The sequence below is a fragment of the Podarcis erhardii genome (genome assembly GCF_964252035.2).
Source record: "Podarcis erhardii genome assembly, chromosome: 8".
Taxonomy (NCBI): domain Eukaryota; kingdom Metazoa; phylum Chordata; class Lepidosauria; order Squamata; family Lacertidae; genus Podarcis; species Podarcis erhardii.
The window spans coordinates 68,698,732-68,719,165 of NC_138499.1; the positions used below are offsets into that span (position 1 = coordinate 68,698,732).

General features: G+C 42.5%; 1 protein-coding gene across 5 annotated transcripts in view; it reads left to right on the plus strand.

Annotated features, from left to right (window-relative positions):
- Positions 1–20,434, plus strand: part of BCL2 (BCL2 apoptosis regulator) — a gene marked incomplete at its 3' end in the record, with an annotated part of 185,493 nt that overhangs the window by 6,143 nt on the left and 158,916 nt on the right. Inside the window, exon 3 of one of the 5 annotated variants that reach the window (XM_081873088.1) lies at positions 13,562–13,669. The exons of the other annotated variants lie outside the window; for them this stretch is intronic. Within the exon in view, the coding sequence (XP_081729214.1) occupies positions 13,562–13,567 (6 nt within the window). Of the gene's footprint in view, positions 1–13,561; positions 13,670–20,434 lie in introns of those variants that run through there. 5 annotated transcript variants of the gene reach the window in all.

Here is a 20,434-nt window from a genome sequence, read left to right on the forward strand (position 1 = left end):
ACCTGGAAGCTGTACGCCGGCTCCCTTGGCCAGTAAAGCAAGATGAGCGCCGCAACCCCAGAATCGGCCACTGCTGGACCTAATGGGCAGGGGTCCCTTTACCTTTTAGTGAGCAAACAGCCCTGCCAAATCAAACAAAAGGCATGTCGAGTCCATCACTTTTCACACAGCGACAAGCCAGATTCCTATGGGAAACCCACAAGACAGTGTTGGTTATTTGTATTGGTTTCAGATCTCATTGGGGTATCTTTTTTATCTACTGATAGTCATCTCAGTTCTTTAACTTCTCCTTAAATAGCATCATCCATGCACAAGAGGACAATGCCAGCTGGTTTGCAGGAATCCCTAAGGCTTGCAAACTTAAAACAACTCAGGTGGGAAGAAGCCCAAAGACAACTGTTGGCCAACTGTTGGGGTGTCTGTGTGTAAAACCTGGAACAGGAGATGGAATGGATTGGCTGGAAGACTGAATAGAAGCCCTCTACAGATTTTGGTGGAGTCACCACTTGTTTGCTTTCTGTAGCACTTTGGTGAATGCAAAGTTCTTTTACCAAGCAACAACTTGGTGGAATAAGTTAGGCAACAAAGCCAACATTTATACTGTGTCCAGAGCCACCATCTATTCTGTCTTTGGAACAGAATTTTGGCATGTTGAGGAGATATATCTACAGGAATTTAGGTAAGGTTTCCCCCCCAAAAAATAGTTCTGGATATTGTAGGTTGGTGAAGAATGTTAAAGATCCTTTCGAACTGCAGTTTCCTAACAGTGATTTGGGGCTTTTCCATAGAAAATTTTCAGTTTTTAATGTTTTGTTAGGAACAATGTATGGTTTAAGAAAAGTCTGGCAGCTTCCACTTGCTAAATTAGATTATTCTCCAGAACACCAGAAGATTTCCTATACATTTATGTACGGTGGGTAAAAAAATCCTATTCAAAAGTTTTCCAGAAATCACACATCACTGCTTCCAAGGTTTCCTGGGAAGAAAGTGTGACTAGTAAACCACTTGAAGATAGTACAGTGGTACCTTGGTTCTCAAACAGCTTGGCTCCTGAACAAATCGGCTCCTAAATGCCGCAAACCCAGAAATGAGTATTCCAGTTTGCAAAGGCTTTTCAGAAGCCAAATGTCCAACGCAACTTCCTCGGCTTCCGATTGAGTGCAAGGAAGCTCTTGCAGCCCATCAGAAGCCGCACCTTGGTTTTTCAAATGGTTCCGGGAGTCGAACGGACTCCCAGAATTGATTAAGTTTGACAACGAAGGTACCACTATAGTGTAGATCCACAGCAGCTAGAAGTTTTGGACACCTGCAGCCTGGATCCACAACTGGCCCTGCATCTTTTGTTTCCTGATGATTGTGCCATTTCTTTCAAGGTGACCTTTCAGCACCTCCAAAACTCATTGGAAAGCTATTGAAATGCTTCGTTCTGCAGACAGTGCTGCAACTCTATATAGAAACTATTGTTATATGTTGTGCATTTTTTGGTGTTTTTATATTGTAAACCGCCCTGTGATCCTTGGATGAAGGGCAATATAGAAATTAAATGAATAAAAGAATAGAGTAGAATACTGTACACCTATCTTTGTAACCTCTCTAGGTGGGTCATTCTGCATGGTTTGGCTTTCTCCCCAGTCTGTTTCACATGTCTTGGACAACAATTCCCATGATCCCTGATCATTTGTCATGGTGGCTGCAGCTGATGCGAGTTGTATTACAGTGGTACCTCGGGTTAAGAACTTAATTAGTTCTGGAGGTACGTTCTTAACCTGAAACTGTTCTTAACCTGAGGTACCACTTTAGCTAATGGGGCCTCCCTCTGCCGCCACGCCGCCGGAGCACGATTTCTGTTCTCATCCTGAAGCAAAGTTCCTAACCCGAGGTACTATTTCTGGGTCAGTGGAGTCTGTAACCTGAAGTGTCTGTAACCTGAGGTACCACTGTATTTATATATTATCCATAACCTTTGCAGTTCAGTCCAAAGGTTCCCAGGGCAGAGGCATGCAAACAGTTTATTGATATTAACAATTTATTGACACCACAGCAATATCACGCAAAAGGCATAGAACCAATAGATACCATAAGCTGCAGACTGGGAGCGGGGTGGGGAAGTCCAATTCTTAAACTGGCCATCTCCAAAGCCTTGAAGGAAAAAAATAGTAATGTGTTTTAACTTAGATAATGTCGGGGACAGGTACATCTCCACTGGGAGGGAGTTCCACATCCGGTGGGGAGGTCCAGCCATAGTAGAAAAGGGACCTCCTCTGCCAGACAGTAAACTGCAGCTGTCAATGGAACTACAAGCAGATCCTCTCCCACAGATCAGCACGGGTCAGCAGGTAATGGAGAGGTACTCCATTCAAACATTTGCTCCCCTTCCCTGGCTGTGTAGGGCTTTATATAGAACTGGGCGCAGTAGCAAACTCTCTACCAGTGTGGAGCTTTAAAGGCTGGTGGCAGTCAATTCCCATCTTTTCATCTCCAGCAAGTAAACTGTCTATTCTGGCTGCCACATTTTGTGGTCCAAAAAACACCTGGAGGGCACCGTGTTGGGGAAAGCCGGCTCATTCTGATCAAAGGGAATCAGGCTTTTAACAAAGACATGCATTTTTATAAGCAACGGCCGTGCTAGGATGTGCTCATGGAAGTGTGGGGGGGAGAGAGAATCTCTCTGATGGAAAAGTGCCTTTTAGAGTCATACGCTGATCCTGCTGACTTTTATGTTTGGCCTGTTTTTACATGCTTTTATTCCGCTGTTACTAAACTGTAGTTCTCTTTTTGTTCCAGTTGACTGACTGCCTAATGTGCTCTCCAACTTTCTGTTGTGCTTTCTAGTCACTGACGCACGCAGTTCCAGTCTCCTAAATGTCAGTGGTCACAGAGTACCAGAAACCCTTCAGAAACGGCAGCCGTAACATCAGTTTTCCCCTCTTCTTTTTCCCCATCTGTAGCTAGATAATTGCACACAATTGTGTGTGGGACTGCTGAGTTTAAAGACTTGAATATATATTTTAATACACTCTTCATTTGAACCCTGTATCTGAAGTTGGGCAGTCCTGCAATGCCTTTGAAAGTGTTTTAACAGTTCAAGAAAATACAGGTGCCTTTTGCAGCATTATCTTCCTTTTATCATTATTTGTTAATCACCTTCTGCGTATCTCAAGGTGAGCTACTAAATGTAATAGGAACAATGAAAGCAGTACAAAAATAGCAGAATGATATTATTATTGTTTATTATTATCAGGTTTTCTTTCAGAGGTGAATTGTATAAGGTTTTAAAGATTACTGTCAGGTATGATTAGGACTGTAATAGGTCTAACACTGGCATACAGCAGAGGAGACTTAGGCCTGAGGTCTTGTTTTAAAAGGCATGAATGCTGTTGGTTTTTTTTCTTGAATTCATCTCAGTGGTTGGAAAACACATTGCTTATAGTGGGTTCATTCTGGTGTATTTGACCAGACAATGAACCTTTCTTACTGAAGAAGAAAGTGTTTTGTTTGCAATGCAAGTGACTCTTGAAAGCAAATACTTGTTTTCAGGTAGATTATTTAAGAAGAGGAAAAGTGGACAGAGGAGCTTGGTTAAAGAGCATCTAGCCACCCGGGCATGAAGTGTCTGCTAATTATTTGTAGGCATTTACCAAACAAAAACTGAACCTGAGCGACAAATTCCTCCTTTTGTTTTCTGCAAGCTGGGACCTGAACTGTTCTACATATCCTCCTTTTCTCAGACAAATGGGGAAAGAAAGTTTATGCTTCACTTCATATCTCCATGCAGCAAATGCTGGTTCTGGAGGTCTGTGGCCAAACAGTACTAAATACTGCATCCATTAGAAGGGAGTTGAGCTTACTGGCAACACAGCACACATATTTCTGAGGGCAGTTTTGGGACAGTGTTTTTCATTCTGTGTATAACAATATGACAGATGGAGGTGCACGATGTTGTAAATCTTCACAACAGGAATAGCATATAGGAATACTTGGCAAATGCAGAATGATGTTGTTGGTGGACTGGGGATTTGTCCTTTGATTTCATTAACAATTTGATTTTTAGAACTCTGTTCCTGAGAGTGTACACAGTTTGACAATTTTTCCAAGTTGAATTAATTATTTGACTGTGATCCTAACCTCGCTTGGGAGTCATTGCCATCCAACTAGACTTACTTCTGAATGGACATGTATAGGATTTCACTGTTAGTCAGAATCCAACCTATGGTTCAAGACAACTTCATTTTCACTGAATCTGAAGAGTTCAGGGGTTGTTTTTTAAATGCCAAAAGTTTCAGAGACTAGATCTATAAGGCAGCATGCAGAAAGTAGTGTGCAGACAGTACACATATCTCTGGATCAAGGCTAGGTGATATGAATTATTTGAAATACTTGTTTCAGCTCATGTCTACTCTAGTCCATTGGCAAATGCTTCAGTATTAGTTAAAAACATTTAAGCATGCAGTACTAGCTGAATAGACTACCAAAGTCGTGACTCTTAAGATTGATTCAGGTTTCTGCAGTTGTATACATTAATCTAGCTGTAAAAGACTGGCTGTGTATACACTATATATTTTAAAACAGTTTCAGTTCTGTTTTAACTATTATAACTCCCCCAATGGGCTAAGGATAAAAAACATTTTCAGCAGTCTCCAGAAACTAGCTTTTCTCTTAGGAATCCCATATGGACAATAGTTTACATTTGTAATGTAGGTGTACCTGTGAGACAAATAATAATATTTAACTGATGTCCACGAATGGAGCAATAGATAGACTAGAGCTTTAGACTAGAGCAATGATATAATTTTTCCTACTCTCCACTAAGGGGACAATCCTATGGTGAGATCCTCTGGGATGAGGGATGAGTGGCTCAGGATGAAGAGAATTATACTAATTTTCACCCCCAGAGGCACACTCCATTGTCTCTCGAGACAGATGGATGCCAACATCATGCATGTTTCATATTATACATGCATTCCCTTTAGGGTTTCCTAAAATAACTAGCATATAAACAGGTGCATACAACAGTGTATAAAACCTGTATAAAAATACTAACACACATGTATACTAATAAAATTATGCCTCAGAAAGTATGGGACTTGGCTCTTAGGTATGTATAAAGTTTGTATTTTTTGCATACAATTTTGCATAGATTTTCACACCCCCACACCCCACCTCAGACATAAGCAAGGTGCTCAGTGAAAGAGGCAGTCTGATGTAGTCAAAGCCTGATCATGTTGGACATGCCGACCTTTATATATGAATCCATTTTAAACAGATTTCTCCTCCATCCCTATCTGCCTCTCAGTGCTGTCCAGTGAGGACTTGGGGCCTTCCTCTTCCATGGCTTCTGGCTTAACAGCGGCAGCCAAGTCCTGCCTCCCACCCAACGCCTCAGTGGCCATGTCGGCAGCTTTGAAGGGGAAAAGAGTTTTCAGGCTGCTGCTCTGACAACTCTAAAAAACAAATGTTTAGAAATCTGCCTGCTCAGAATTGTTAATAATCAAACAGTGAAGGCCGAAACAATTTCAGCCAAGCTATTCACATGAGAAATTTATTTACTGTCAGTTTCTGATCAAAGCTTACTCCCTCCCTGCTACATTCCCCCTTTGTGGGTGTAATTTGGGAGGTGAAATTACTCTCAGGGGAGATGCACATGCCATAAAGACCCTTCCTAAACTAGTTGTTCCCTTGAAAACAATCGTACTGCCATTAGATCTTAAGGGGTGGGGAGAGTTTTTCCATCTCTGGTTCAGAACATCTTCTAAGGCTAGTCGCATTACAGGGCAATAACATACAATGTAAGTCATAGATAAATGGTCATAGAGAAATAACGCATTTGACTAACACATAGCTGACATGGGGAACAGTTTTTAAGTTTTTCAGCTGCCTTATGCAGTAATATGTACCAAATGACTTTCTGTTGACAATCTTTCTCATAATTGTCTTTATGTTGATGTCAGAAACATTGCAATTGGAAACCAAAATTTTGGGGGTTTTACTGAGCGTGACATAGCCAAGTTGTCAGTTTGTGTGTGGTGCCTTTAATATGTTGAAAACCTTTACGTCAAAGTCAGGAAAGAGAAGCACTTTCTGAGTTTACCCCAACCCTCAAAACGCAATTGCTATTATTCAAACATTTTTTCTTTTTCTTTTTTAACAAATTACAAACTACAGGAACTCTGGATTTTACGTCAAATGTATCTCAACGAGTGTGGTACAATATTTAAATCTTTGTTCTTATTATCTGCTTTGAGCCCTATGGATGGGTGATGACTCAGAAGAAGTTTATATAGAGTAACTAACAGTTAACCAGTCTAACAGGATACCCAGTGTGACAATTACTAAATTTTAAATAAAAAAGTTTGCAGTGTGTAGTTATAGTCTATGATGCAAGGAAAACCAGTTGCACCTGAGGGCAGAATTACGTATTACAAAGCAAACACATTCTTACCCTTTGTAATGTTAAATCTCCCTAGGAATTGGCTTCCACACAGGGCTGGTTTTTTAAAATTGTTTGCCCCTAACCAGGCTTTGAGACCAGAAAGAGCTTGATGTGAGGAAATTGGCAATGTATAATAATAATAATAATAATATAATTGTTGTTGTTGTTGTTGTTTTAATTTATATCCCGCCCATCTGGCTGGGTTTCCCCAGCCACTCTGGGCAGCTTACAGCTTATATAAAAACACAACAAAACATCAAACATTAAAAAACAAAATAGCCTATACAATCAACAAACCAATAGATCAATAGAAAACAACAACAACAACCAGTCTAACTAAACATTTAACCAACACCAACTGGACAAAAACAAAATAGAGGAACTAAAATTAGAACCATTTAAAACATTTTAGCCAATTGCCCCAACCTAAGAGTTATTCTCTCCTGCCAACCTAGCAGTTCGAAAGCACGTCAAAGTCAAGTAGATAAATAGGTACCGCTCTGGTGGGAAGGTAAACGGCGTTTCCGTGCGCTGCTCTGGTTCGCCAGAAGCGGCTTAGTCATGCTGGCCACATGACCCGGAAGCTGTACGCTGGCTCCCTTGGCCAATAAAGCGAGATGAGCGCCGCAACCCCAGAGTCAGCCACGATTGGACCTAATGGTCAGGGGTCCTTTTACCTTTACCTTAAGAGTTATTCCAGCAATGTCCCAGTGGCCTCTCAGGAGCCTCTTTTAGCTGTTCAAAGTGAGTCTGAGCCTCGCCCCTAGGAGATGTGGAAATGGGCTTTGCAGCAGGGAGCAGGTCTTTCTTCCAGTACTCATGGCAGCAGTAATGTAATTGGAAGCTTACTGATCTCCCCTGCAGATCCTTCTAACTGATTTCCCCCTTGAGATTCCCTCCTCTCCTTCATTTTTTTTGTTAAGCAAAATACATGCCTTTGGGAAACGTGTTTGATAGTTTAACATGCAGTTCTTACCTTAGGGCAGTGGTTTTCAACCTTTTTGAGTCCATGCTGGTGCCCTTGACCGTGTGGGAGCCATTTACACTGGGGTTCCATTACAGGACACATTTAAGCAGGGATTCCCTTGTTCTGTACCGGCCCCACTTTGCTTTGCCCCCCATTCTGGCCCACAACCACCACTTTTCAGGTGCAGTTTTTGGCATGTGTGTAAGTGCGAGCAGCAGGAGGAAGAGCAGGACTCAGGTCAGGCCAGAGAAAAGAGACAGACAGATAAAGAGAGAAAGATTTGCAGATATGCAGGTCAGATAGTTGATGTGAAGAGAGAGAGAGAAGGAGAGCCCTAATTCTGACCAGTCACGACTGGCCCAATCACCCAAGGGTGCCAGGGCACACAGATGGAAAACCTCTGCCTTAGGGAATATAAGAAATCCGTGGATCATTAAGTGCTTAAGGTTGCAACCCTATACCTACTGGGTATAGGAGCTAGAAGAGGAAGATAGATGGTGAAGAAAGAGCTGTGTGTGGAGCGGGAGCCTTTCCCCTTCCTCTGGACCGCCTGGGAAACTCCACAAACCTGCTGTACCTGAAACTGGATGTGGAGAGAGCAGCTGAATGAGACACACCTGTTGGCAGCCCGAGGAAGCGCCATCCAACTTGGGTCTGGCTGTAAAAAGCAAGTCCAGAGTTAGAGACTTAAGAACCCAGAGGCTGAGATGCAGGGTGTGTCAGGAAGGGAAATGAATCAATACTGATGGCTATATTTTAGTAACTTTGTATTAGCGTAACATTTGTAAATGTAACTGTGTATTTTTGTAATATTTTGTTTTAAGTTAACTCTGTTGTAGCTTCAGTCACTTGTCAGCCACTTAGAAATGTTTTTAAATATGGAAATTAAATAATCAAAGTAGTCCAGATGTTTTGGGCTACAACTCGGATCGATCCCGGCTAGCCCATGCCGAAAGGAGTTCTTGTCCAAAGCAACTGGATGGCATCAGGATGACCAAGGGACAGTGGTGGTGGAGTGGACTGTCCTTTAGCTACAGGGCTGACTAAACACAGAATGTAGCATGTGAACACCACTACTAAACTTTTAACTTCTTTAAATTAATCCATACCATAGTGACACAGTGAAAAAGTGGAAGGGCACATCGCCAGCTGTTGTGTTCTGCATTTTTTCTTTTAATTGTCAACTTTGGATGCAGCTGTGTTGTGAGTGTGTAAAAAATTCTGCTCATGGAATGAAACAAAATGGAAAGCAGCGACTCTGATTACTTCCTACTTTTTATGTTTTGCCGGTTTGCAATCTGGCGGCTTAAAGAGTCTGATGGGTAAAAAAAAGGCAGCCTGAGAATTAGACTGAATGAAACCAAGGCAACAACGTTTCTGAGCTTCTGGAATGAAAAGCAAAACCCGGTACTGCCAACTTTTCGACGCCTGATCACTTTTACAAGTGAGGAAAGCTGCTCATGGTATTTGAATGGATCGTTGTTTTGCTTAAATGGGAATCTGTCGCTGACCTTAACACTGGAAATGGAATAATATGCAAAGGAAGAAGGACCTCAAGCTACTTAACCATCAGTAACACTATATTAGAATATTTAGTCATTTCTTTGAAAAAATTATCGCTTGCCCTTAATCTATATAATGCATAAAATAAAACAAAAATCGTATAATGCTCAGCAAATAAAAACCCTAAACCCTTATCAAACAATTGTAACAGCTGCCACAGAACACTAAGGGAGCAAAAGAGGCTGGAGTAAAGCAAGACAGTATAAGTTAAGCCAGCATAAAGTGCCCCAGATCCAAACCCCATTCAGCAGTGGGGCTGCTGCTGCTGCTGCTGCTCCTGTACCTAAGCCTGGCATTAAAAATACTGTAGTATCCTACCAGGTTTCCAGGTGGTGTGACTGAGCTGAACAACCTTAGGATGCAGTCTAAGTTCTTCCTCTGTAGTCCTGCCCAACCACACCCCCAGAATGCCCCCCTTTTAGGACTTACACTGGCCTTGACTCCGCCAGCATATAAGGCTGAGCTTAGCTGAGCAAATTGCACCGGCATATATTCGACTCCCTGGCTTAGCTGGGAGTCAGCTGGCTGAACTGGAGATCCCCTGTTATCCTTAGATGTTCATCCCATCTTGCCATAGGGTTGCCTCCTTACCAACTAAAATATTTGAATTGCCTGGGCAAGCAAATGATAATGTTGGCACCAGCTGGGCTTTCAAGGGGAGGGAATTTCACAAACATGGTGCCACTACAGAGAAGACTTTAAAACATGACTACATAATGCACCTCACCCAATGAGAATTAAGGCTAGTGATACTGAAAAGCAATCAAGAGAGAATATACAAGTAATAGTATTTTGGACGGATTGGCCTGTGGTGTACGTAGTTGCATTGGAAAAGTTGCATTGTTTGTTGTCTCTTGAAGGGATAGTTTGGATTCCTTAAAGCTCCGGGAGGGGGGGAGACACACACCACCTCCAGAAAATTATTGGTAATTATTTGCTTGTGGGATTTTAATAGAATAACTCAGATTGCTGCTTTCTTTGGGCTGGATATAGACTTCACTGCCGGCATATGAAAAGACTCCTACTATCTACAGAAGGTTTTCAATCCAGCAGAGTTTTGCTGATTCCTTTCCCCCTTGCAGCCTCTAGCATCATCCCCATACAGTTCTGGATAGCCTCCTAATCCTCTGGAGCAGTGTGGCTGGTGAAGCCAGGGCTGCAGAGAGGGCAGGGGTGATTGGGAAAAGTGTCCCTTCCACTGGCAGAAGCATCCCCAGAGGAGATATTCTTGCTGGCAGGAGCAAAGTCTGTATCCTATCCATTATATGTTCCAGACTTAACTGTGCTTGTTGTCTTCCCCCCTGTCCTTAATAATCAGCTGATGACCCTTTACCCATACTTCATGATCATGAGATAGATCCATATGACTTTCCTCCACTGCTCTGTGTTGCAAACAAGGCAGGAACATGTCAAAACAGATGCTATTTATCTTTATGTATCTACGGGTTTTCCAAGTGTCATCCCACCCACTCACAGTAATACTTTTGGGTCACAGTTCCCGCTTCCAGCAGAAAAACATTATTCTTAAAAAAAAGAAAAGAAAATTGTGATAAATTTCTGTGTCCAAGAAATTTCTGTGTCCAAGAAGAAAAGTGCAGAGGTTTTCTTCTAGAAATTGTTTTTGTGATCTGATAGAAAAAGAAAGGACAAGAATGATAAAACAAGCAAGCAAAAACAAACTGACCCCCAAACTGTAAGCCTGCCACAAATGATGTTCATGGGGAACCACATACTACTCATGAGGTGTCGGCTGAAGGATTCTTGAGCACATAAATATACTGTCTAAAAAAACAGTACAGGAGGTCCGTTTTTAACCTGAAACTGTTCTTAACCTGAAGCACCACTTTAGCTAATGGGGCCTCCCACTGTCGCCGTGCCACTGCTGCGCGATTTCTGTTCTCATCCTGAAGCAAAGTTCTTAACCCAAGGTACTATATTCTGGGTTAGCGGAGTCTGTAACCTGAAGTGTCTGTAAGCTGAAAGTACCACTGTACTTCTGATTTTATGGTGTCCAGCCTACAGAAAGATATATCAGCCAGATGTTGGTGAATGCTAATACAGTGGAACCTCGGGGTGCGAATGTGATCTGTGCAGGAGGCATGTTCACAACCTGCACCGTTTGCAAACCGCAGTGCCGCGTCTGCACACACGTAGTTTGCGATTCGGCCTTTCTGCGCATGTGCAAAGCACGATTTAGCACTTCTGCACATGCACAAGCGCCAAAACCCAGAAGTAATCTGTTCCGGTACTTCCGGGTTCGGTGCAGTGCGCAACCCGAAATCACGTAACCTGAAGTGTCTGTAACCCGAGGTACCACTGTACAGTGGTGCCTCGCAAGACGAAATTAATTCGTTCCTCAAGTTTTTTCTTCTTGCGAGTTTTTCGTCTTGCGAAGCACGGTTTCCCATAGGAATGCATTGAAAATCAATTAATGCGTTCCTAGGGAGACCGCCTTCAGACCAGGTCCGGGACAGTCTGTCCCCGGACTTCTTCTGAGGGCTGGCGGGGGGAGAAGGACTTTTCTCCCCACCGCCAGCCTTCAGAACAGCCTTCTGAAGGCTGGCGGTGGGAAGAAAAGCCCTTCTCCCGCCGCCAGCCTTCAGAAGAGTTCCTGCAGGGCTGCCTAGGCTGCGGATAGCAGCCTGCTGCCCGGCGCGAGGGGCGCTCTGCTTCAGAGCGCCCCTTGCGCGGGGCAGACATTCGCAGCTTGGGGAGCCCTGGAGGACTTCCCCGCAGGGCTCTCCAAGCTGCGGATAGGGGCAGCAGGCTGCTATCCGCAGCTTGGAGAGCCCTGCGGGGAACTCTTCTGAAGGCTGGCGGGGGAGAAGGGCTTTTCCTCCAACCGCAAGTCTTCAAGACAGGTCCGGGAACAGAGGAGAAGCGCTGCCGCCTTCCCCTCTGTTCCCGGACCTGTCCTGAAGGCTTGCGGTGGGAGGAGGGCTTTCCTCCCCACCGCCAACATTCAGAATGCTGTTCTGAATGTTGGCGGTGGGGAGGAAAAACCCTCCTCCCACCGCAAGCCCCGGGAACAGAGGAGAAGCGCTGCGCGCCTTCTCCTCTGTTTCCAGACCTCCCACCGCAAGCCTTCAGGACAGGTCCAGGAACAGAGGAGAAGGCGCGCTGCGCTTCCCCGCTGTCCCCGGAGATTTCCCTATGGGCTTTCGTCTTGCGAAGCAAGCCCATAGGGAAATTCATCTTGCGAAGCCGCTAAAAATCGGAAAACCCTTTCGTCTTGCGGGTTTTTCGTTTAGCGAGGCATTCGTCTTGCGGGGCACCACTGTAGTTAGGGTGCTTTCAACTTTAAGCCCAGTTGCCATGGTCAATGCAAAGGTGCCTTGGTTTGATTACCCTTTTCTGCTATTGCCCTGTATTGATTCTGGTGCTTTGGGGCTATAGTTAAAGTGCTAGAATTGAATTCTATTTGCTCACTTTTCATGGATGGCTTTGCCTTTGGTTGTTGGTTTTGGTTTTTTTTTTAAACTCTGTAAGGTCATTGATTTGTTTGAATGTGGTACAGTCTTCTCTTGCACTAACCCAATCAAAAGTGTCCTCCACATTAAACCTTTTTGTGATGGTAAAGCTTCTCCTGAGGTTCATGTGTTTGATGTAGAATTTATTTCAAACCAAAGCAGGTATAGATAATTCAAAGTAGTACCATCGCATGGGAAGACTGTACCATGTCAGGGACTGAATATATAAAGGAATCCTATGTTATAATGAATTCCGTGTTAGCTAGACCCTGCTAATTCTTATTCCCACTCACCCCTTCTTCCTCCTATTCAGTCAATGTCTCTACAGTTTTACAGTGATGGGGGATTTTATAAGACCATTAGATAGAACTGTGCTTTTATGTAAAGGATGAATAAAAGTATAATTGAGGAAAGAATTGCATGGATTTATAAGCTTATAAACAGTTAAACTGCATTTTCATGCTGGTGGTATGTATTTTAAATACTGCATAACTGTGCCTCAATTCTCCTCCAGAGGTTTTGAGATTCATAAGAATAGTTCTTTCAAAAGCCTGTTCAATATTTAAGACTGTGTTTAATGAATGCGTGTAAGGCCCCAAAAGCAAGTATAAGTAAAAATTGTGGTTACAGAAATTTTCCTTAATCTGGTTTTTTGAACTCTTGTCTTTCTGCTTGAAAGATTTTTTCCATGAACATGTCGCAGTATTTCTGTTTGTCCCATAAAATGCTCACGCTTTGGACAGTTTTAGAATCTGGGAATGACTTCATGCATTCCCTCGTTGTTTCTACTTGCTATAAAGGCAACTGCTAGAGTGAAAGGAAGGGCCTTCTTAGGGATGGCACCCATGCTTTGATGTGCTTTTTCACAGACTCATAGAATCATAGAGCTGGAAGGGACCACAAGGGTCATCTAGTGCAACCCTCTGCGAAGCAGGAATCTTTTTACCCATGACCATTTACCATTTTTATTCTGCTGTTTTTGTGGGTTTCCTAGCTTTTAGGTTATAGAACTTGGGTGGTTCTGTGTTATGCTGCTTCTTGACTTGATTATTGATAATAGAAATGTATTGCAAAGTTCAGAGCTTATCATATGATAAATTACAAGCAAGCACTTGGTGATTTGCATTTCAGATTTAGAGTATGGATCAAAGAAATCATCCTTTAATATTCATGAAGCATGAACTGTGCAAACTGGGAATAGAAAAGCAACAGAACAATTTGTTTTATCCTTCTACTGAGCAGAGCAATAAACTGTAAACATGAATAGATTGAATTGCTGAACTATCTTGAAGTTTTTTGGGGTGTGTATGCAAATACCATCTCAAGCAGGCTGTCATTTGTTTAAAGTTGGGGGATGTTTTTTGTTTTACCTCTAAAAGAGGCTGTTTTCTTATTTTAGACACACCCTTCATGTTCTTTCCACTGTGCATAGAGGCCCAATGACATGTTGTTCACAATATTCTGATGCCTATTTTTATCCTGCAGCTCTGTTCATAAACAAAGGCACCACATGTAATCCCCACCTATCCAGCAGAATTATTTCCATTTTGCCTGGTTTAATTTTGGTCAGAATTGGCATATAAAAGTGTGCTATTTCCATAAAATCATTTGCAGCAGGATGCCTGCAATGTTTGACATGCAGGTCGAAAGTGAGTTTAAACATTTGCCAGGAAATTAAATTGTGAAGGGAAACCTAGACACATTTTAAACAATCAAGACTTAAGGTTTGAAACATCTGCAAGTAAGCTGTTACATGCCTCATGGGTTTTCATTATATTGTTGGGTGTTTTCTCTCTCTTTGCAAACAGTACTGTCCCCACCCACTGCTTTCAGATGAGAAAAGCAGGATGCGCCGATCTTCTCAAGCCATAGACCTCAAGGTGGCAGAAAGCAAAGGTGCAGGCCACTTTTGCTTGCACCTGAATCTTGGCGCATCAGCTCTTGAGTTTAGCCCTGGAAAAGCCTGTGTGAAACCTTCCTCCTGATTTGATAAACTATGTCCCATATTTATTTTCTCAGAGGCTGTGCTTTCTCACCTATCTCCACTTTATTCAGTGATTTGCTTATTATCACTTTCTGCATATCAATTTTTAATTGCACTGTTTTATCTGATGGGATTGTATTTATATTGTGCTGTGTTTTCACCATAGGGTTTAATGCTTTGATCCAAACTTCTGCTTCTCCTCCTCCTCTTGTTGTTTCTGCTTTTTCCTTTATGTCCCATTATATCCTTAGAGTCAGACAAAAATGACCTCTTGAGTAACCTGCCAAGTATGAACAGGAAAGAACATTATTTTTTGTTCCTGCTGCTTCTGTTGCATAGCTGTGGAACTCCTTTCCCTTAGAGATTAATTTGATCATTTCCTAGAAGTCATGTTAAGACTTCTGTTTCACCTACAGCTGTTGTTCAATATGCATGCCATGGTCTTAGTTTAGAGAGTTTTGATACCTTGAGAAAATAGCATACAGAGTCTAAAAAACTCTTTTTGGACAACATCTAATTATTTCTCAGGAGTACCTATATTTCTGTCCATCTCACTGGCTCTACACAGAGTGCCCATTGTGGTCACCAACACGGTGCTGTCTAGATGTTGGAGACTACAAGTCCCATCTGTCCCAACCAGAATGGCCCAGCGTTCAAAATATGCCAGGCACATTTTGCACCTATCGGCCACTTGTGACCAAGTGAAGATGCCCAGTTGCCAGGATGGCACCTGACGCCTCCACCATCTGGAGGTGCATGCCTGGATCTTGACTGTTTTCACACACTAGCAACACATCCTGTAGTTATATTTTGTTATATTTTGTCTGCACAATCAGAATGAACCTCAGGAACTAAAAAGTTGTATTGAAAAATACAACTTTCGAGCCATCTGGCTCCAAAATGGCAACCAGGCATTCCATTTTGGCAACTGTAACCCTGGTTTAAGGAACCATTTGGTGCCTAGCTGATATACCTGAGTTTCTAACACTGAAAACGGCCAATGAGAAGGAATGATGAGAGGTGTAATCCAGTAACATCTGGCGAACCCCTCTGTTATCAACAATGAAATATTTATCAGAGGGGATACCAAAACACAGATCACTTGGCATAAGAAAGCAAGGTGGCTGGTTGACCGTGTTACAATCAGGTATATAAACAGTAAGACAACAGATATTCTTAAAATTGGGACTCAAAAGAAGTTCTAATCCATTCCATATATGAGTTTAAGTCCATAGATCTTTCTATTTTAAAGCTACATGTGTAAATCAATATTTCTGAAACAAGATGTGTGGGGATTCTTGGTTTTAGATTGTTGCATATGTGTTGTAGCAAAGTCATTCTACACTGACTGATGTATGAGAGAAGTGAGAACTGCTCTTTTAAGATGTTGCTTGCCACTGCAGGTTTTTATCATTAGTTTCATCATTAATTCTGTGTATTTCTTTTTCAAACTCTGATGTCTATTTTGGTTGTTTTTTTTTTTTTTGGTGTTGATGTCTTTATTTGGTGTTTTTAGTTGTCCCAGCCCTTCCCAGCATTTTTTACAACTCGTTTTCATATTGCTTTTATAGTTCTGCTGGATTGTACTGATTATCCTGGCTGTTGCTCCTGTGCTTTTAATGCTTTCTATGGCATTCTTACCATATCGCTTACTGTTTTTAAAGTACGTGGTACTCTACAACCCTTGCACTTGCCTATAAAAATAGATTAGAGAGATGGAGCCAGGAGTAGGTAAAATGCGTAGCTGATCTTCAGTTGGTCTTCCAGTGCTTCACCTTTTTGCTTCCACTTGTGACAAAACTCCCATTTGTTTAGGCGCATGCGTTTGGTTGGTTTGTATCCAGCACCCTGTTTTATCTTTTAGTCAGTTTGTCACAAATATAGAAGAAATGTATGCAATCTCCTGGTCCATAAGGTAAGCGGCTACATAATAAAGTCCGAGGATAAGGGATTCAGAAGACCAAAGCTGCAACTGTTCATAGCCAAGAGAGAAGTATGGGCTCTTCTGGAAGTCATCCCCCCTGCAGCCAGTGACCCAGCAAAATGGGCAAGGTGCTTTTCCATTTAAAACAGTTTTGAATGTGAATGTGAATGCAAAACAAACTACATGAAGGACTGGTTGTACAGATTATGGCAGGCCATAAGCTATGCATTTTAGTTTTTCCTGTAAGAAGTTGTTTCTTGGTAGCTTAGTTCATAGCCCACTAAATCAATGTGAACCTTTCTCTACTCTCCAAGGGATTCTGGATTAGGCCTGAAATGACTTTCAAACAGTGAATTAATTTGATCTTAATGAGAAGCCAAGTGAAATATCCTCTCCAGTCAGTTTCAACAGGATTTAAAAACAAACAAGCTGCAAAATTTATTGTTCCATTTTTGCATTTTGCTGGGGTGGAACTCAGGTTAAATTCAGTTCAGTAAGCTTGGACTACAACATTAATTTGAGTTGTCTTTCCCAATCATGTATATGTTTATTGTGCTAACGTTAGGGGCCAAATAAGAATCCAGTCCTCCAGGACTGTTTATTTTATTGAATTTGCAACAGCGGATCATATTATGGCTTGGGCTGTTAATGGATGTACTGTAGTTAAAATGCAATGATAATTACCGCCAACTGTGCATGCCCAGTCTTGCCATAGATAGGAAGATAAGCAGCCAATTAGAATCAAAACGAATAAAGCACAATAGATTTTATATGTAATGAGCTGTACATCAAGAACAGGGACATGAGGAGAGGGAAAGCTTAAAAAAAAAACTCATGCAAAGCCTAGAGACAATTGGCTGAGTGCCGTGGCCAGGAATGAAGTTGACAGGGAGGGCTGGAGGCTAGGAAGCTATGGGATTGTGGCCAAGGGAGTAGAGCCGTTGACTTAAACTAGTCATGACTAACTTGTCAATTGGTTTCAGTGGGCCTACTCTGAGTGTGACTTGGTTGGGATACACACCTCATATTAGTCCAGGATCAGGATCCACTATCAGTTCAGAACATGGTAATATCATGCTGCCTGACCCAAATAAGGAGATACATGCATGCAGGCAGACGAATGCAGTATGCAAGTACATCACTTGCTGTACTGTGTCAAAGCTCCAAGGAAAATATCACCCCCATGAGCTTTCAGGCACCAATTAAATAGCAAAGGGCTTTTTTAAAAGGGAGGGGAAAGGGAATTCCAGTTGAATTTTTCACTGGATATTCTGCTGGTCTTTGCTTATTTGAGTCTAAGTGTTGCATTTTCTTGTATTCCATTATTGTTTTAATATTTTTTTCCATGAATTTATTTTTGTGCGGGGGTTTTTTGTTTGTTTTGGTACATACCGTTTATTGAATTTTCAACATGGGCAGAAATCAGAAGGGCATTTCAGATATGCTTCGAAATGCACACCTGAGAAAGGAAAATGCAGTTTCTGCATTGTTCAGTGTGCATTCAAATGCACATCCCCATCACTTACCTAGGACACTTAGCTTACATGTCCATTAAGATCCTGTTTATCTGCAGCTACTTCTAGATCAGGGGGTCCTGGCGATTTGTCAGCAAGGGCATTTCCTCTCACTTCTGAATTCCTGAATGAGGTTACAGGACACAGTGGGGTTTCCTTCTGGAACATAGAAGAGAACTCAAACTACAGTGGTACCTCTGTTTATGAACTTAATCCATTCCGGAAGTCCGTTCTTAAACCGAAACCGTTCTTAAACCAAGGCACGCTTTCCCTAATGAGGCCTCCCACTGCTGGTGCCCTTCCACCGTTCAGCTTCCGTTCTTAAACCGAGGTAAAGTTTGCAATCTGGGACACTTGCTTCTAATTTTGTGGAGGCCGTAAACCAAATAGTTCGTAAACAGGGCTGTTCTTAAACCGAGGTACCACTGTACATTAAAATTTCAGCAAGTTTAGTCTCTGCCCTGGCCATGTAGGGCCCAGTGTAGAAGTGATGCCATGTTTAGCATAGTCCCTAGAGAAATTGAAATGCTCAGATGTGTTGAAGCAATTTAGATATACAGTGGTACCTGGGGTTAAGTACTTAATTTGTTCTGGAGGTCCGTTCTTAACCTGAAACTGTTCTTAACCTGAAGCTCCACTTTAGCTAATGGGGCCTCCTGCTGCTGCCGTGCCGCCAGAGCACAATTTCTGTTCTCATCCTGGAGCAAAGTTCTTAACCCGAGGTACTATTTCTGGGTTAGCGGAGTCTGTAACCTGAAGCGTATGTAACATGAAGCGTATTTAACCCGAGGTACCGCTGTATATGGCACTGGTACTTACTACAAGGCAGACTAGAAACAGTCAAGAGATCTCAGTGGTGCATTTTGAGGCAGTGAAATTGTAATAATTATGTAGTAAAATGTTGTGCTTATTCCCATAGTGGTGGCCTCCTAAGGGTAACCTGCGAGTGCAGTTAATGTCAAGCTCCATAGCAGGATGACTGAAATGTGTTTTTAAAAATGCACATAGGCCTCATTTTGGAACTGTATAGGAACGGCTTCTGCTAATGCAGCCCTTAACCTGGACCTTAAAGTTTGCACATGTGCCAACAAAGACAACTATTTTCCAGCCTGGGATGTTGACTAAAAGCCATTACTTTCCCACTCTTGGTACTTTTTAATTTCCTTTTGAATGTTAATGGATGAATTAAGAAAAATATTAACTAGCTGTAGCTAAACAAGGATATATGTTTTCCTCCCTCTTAGCTTTGCATGTTCCAAGTCCCAAAAGAGAGATAGAGGAAGGGGAAACAAACCGTGTCTCTGGAACGTCTTACCCGAAAGAGCACATTTGACACAGTGTGTTCTTGCCAATGTTTACAGGAAGCCCTTTTTTTCCATGCCATGTTTCAGTTAGTGCCCATGGCAGCTTTTCTGAGAGGCCTTCATTATATTGCGACTGGATGCTGGGATATTCTCAGCTGAAGAAGGCGGCACCTTGTGGAGGATGATGTTTGATCTAAGGGCTTGAGGAGCAGTCAGATTCCTTGTAAATTTAATCTGAATAAAAATGAAGGGGTGTTGAGTGATCTTTTGGTTTGGCATTTTGGTAATGACTAAGGGATATTGTTTTTATTCTGAACAGATGAAGCGGCAATTCCAGACAATTCCAGAAAGGCAGCATCTTCAGATGCTTCGTGGGATGAAATACTGTTTGTCAAAACATGCCGTGTTCTTTGCTTACTTGCTTTTTCCTAAACTTCTTCATCTTGTTATTTTGCTTTGCTGGAATCAGAGAATATGGATCGAAGGACATGGCTATTTACTGTAATGCGCCTGACACATTACAATAATCCAGAATGTCTAATACCAAGATGGAGGTCCTCCAGACTTGCGTATTGAGCACGCTGCTTTGTGGAAGTGAGTTGTGGGCAATTTACACAACTGCCAGGAGCAACAGCTCAATGACTTCCATATGTGCCGCTTCAGGAAGATTTTGGGCACCACATGGCAGGGCGAGAGTCTTAAAGATGTGCTCTCCCAAGCCCACATTCCCATCATGTTCACACTCCTTTCTCAGTGACATCTATGCTGGCTTGGCCATGTCCACCGAACAGAAAATGGCAGGATCCCCAAGGACATGTTCTACAGGCAGCTGGCTTTAGGCACCAGGCCTGTTGGTAGACCAACTCTACACACCCCAATGATTCATAATCTTGCACTCTATTCACTTCATTAAAATACACATACACACAATGCCCATTCTTAAGCCAGCTCAGCCAAAATACTGGGGTCCACACATAGTGGTCCGTGGTGGTGACAGTGGGGCTTTCAAGGCCTACCACTGATGGTAAGGTGGATGTAGGCTCTGGGTAGCTTACCCAGGCACCATTGAGGAGGAACTCACGTTGCCCTTGATAGGTCCATTCCAACTTGAGGAAGTCCGAGATCAGCCTAATGGCCAACACAGAGTCTCTCACCCCTCACAGCTGTTCCTCCGGCAGAAACTCCCTTCTGAAGGTTCCTCTGGCTGGAGGTGGGGCAACACAAGTGAAACCCACCACCCCCTTGTGGCAAGCAGAGTCTCTGTCCCATCACAGTTCA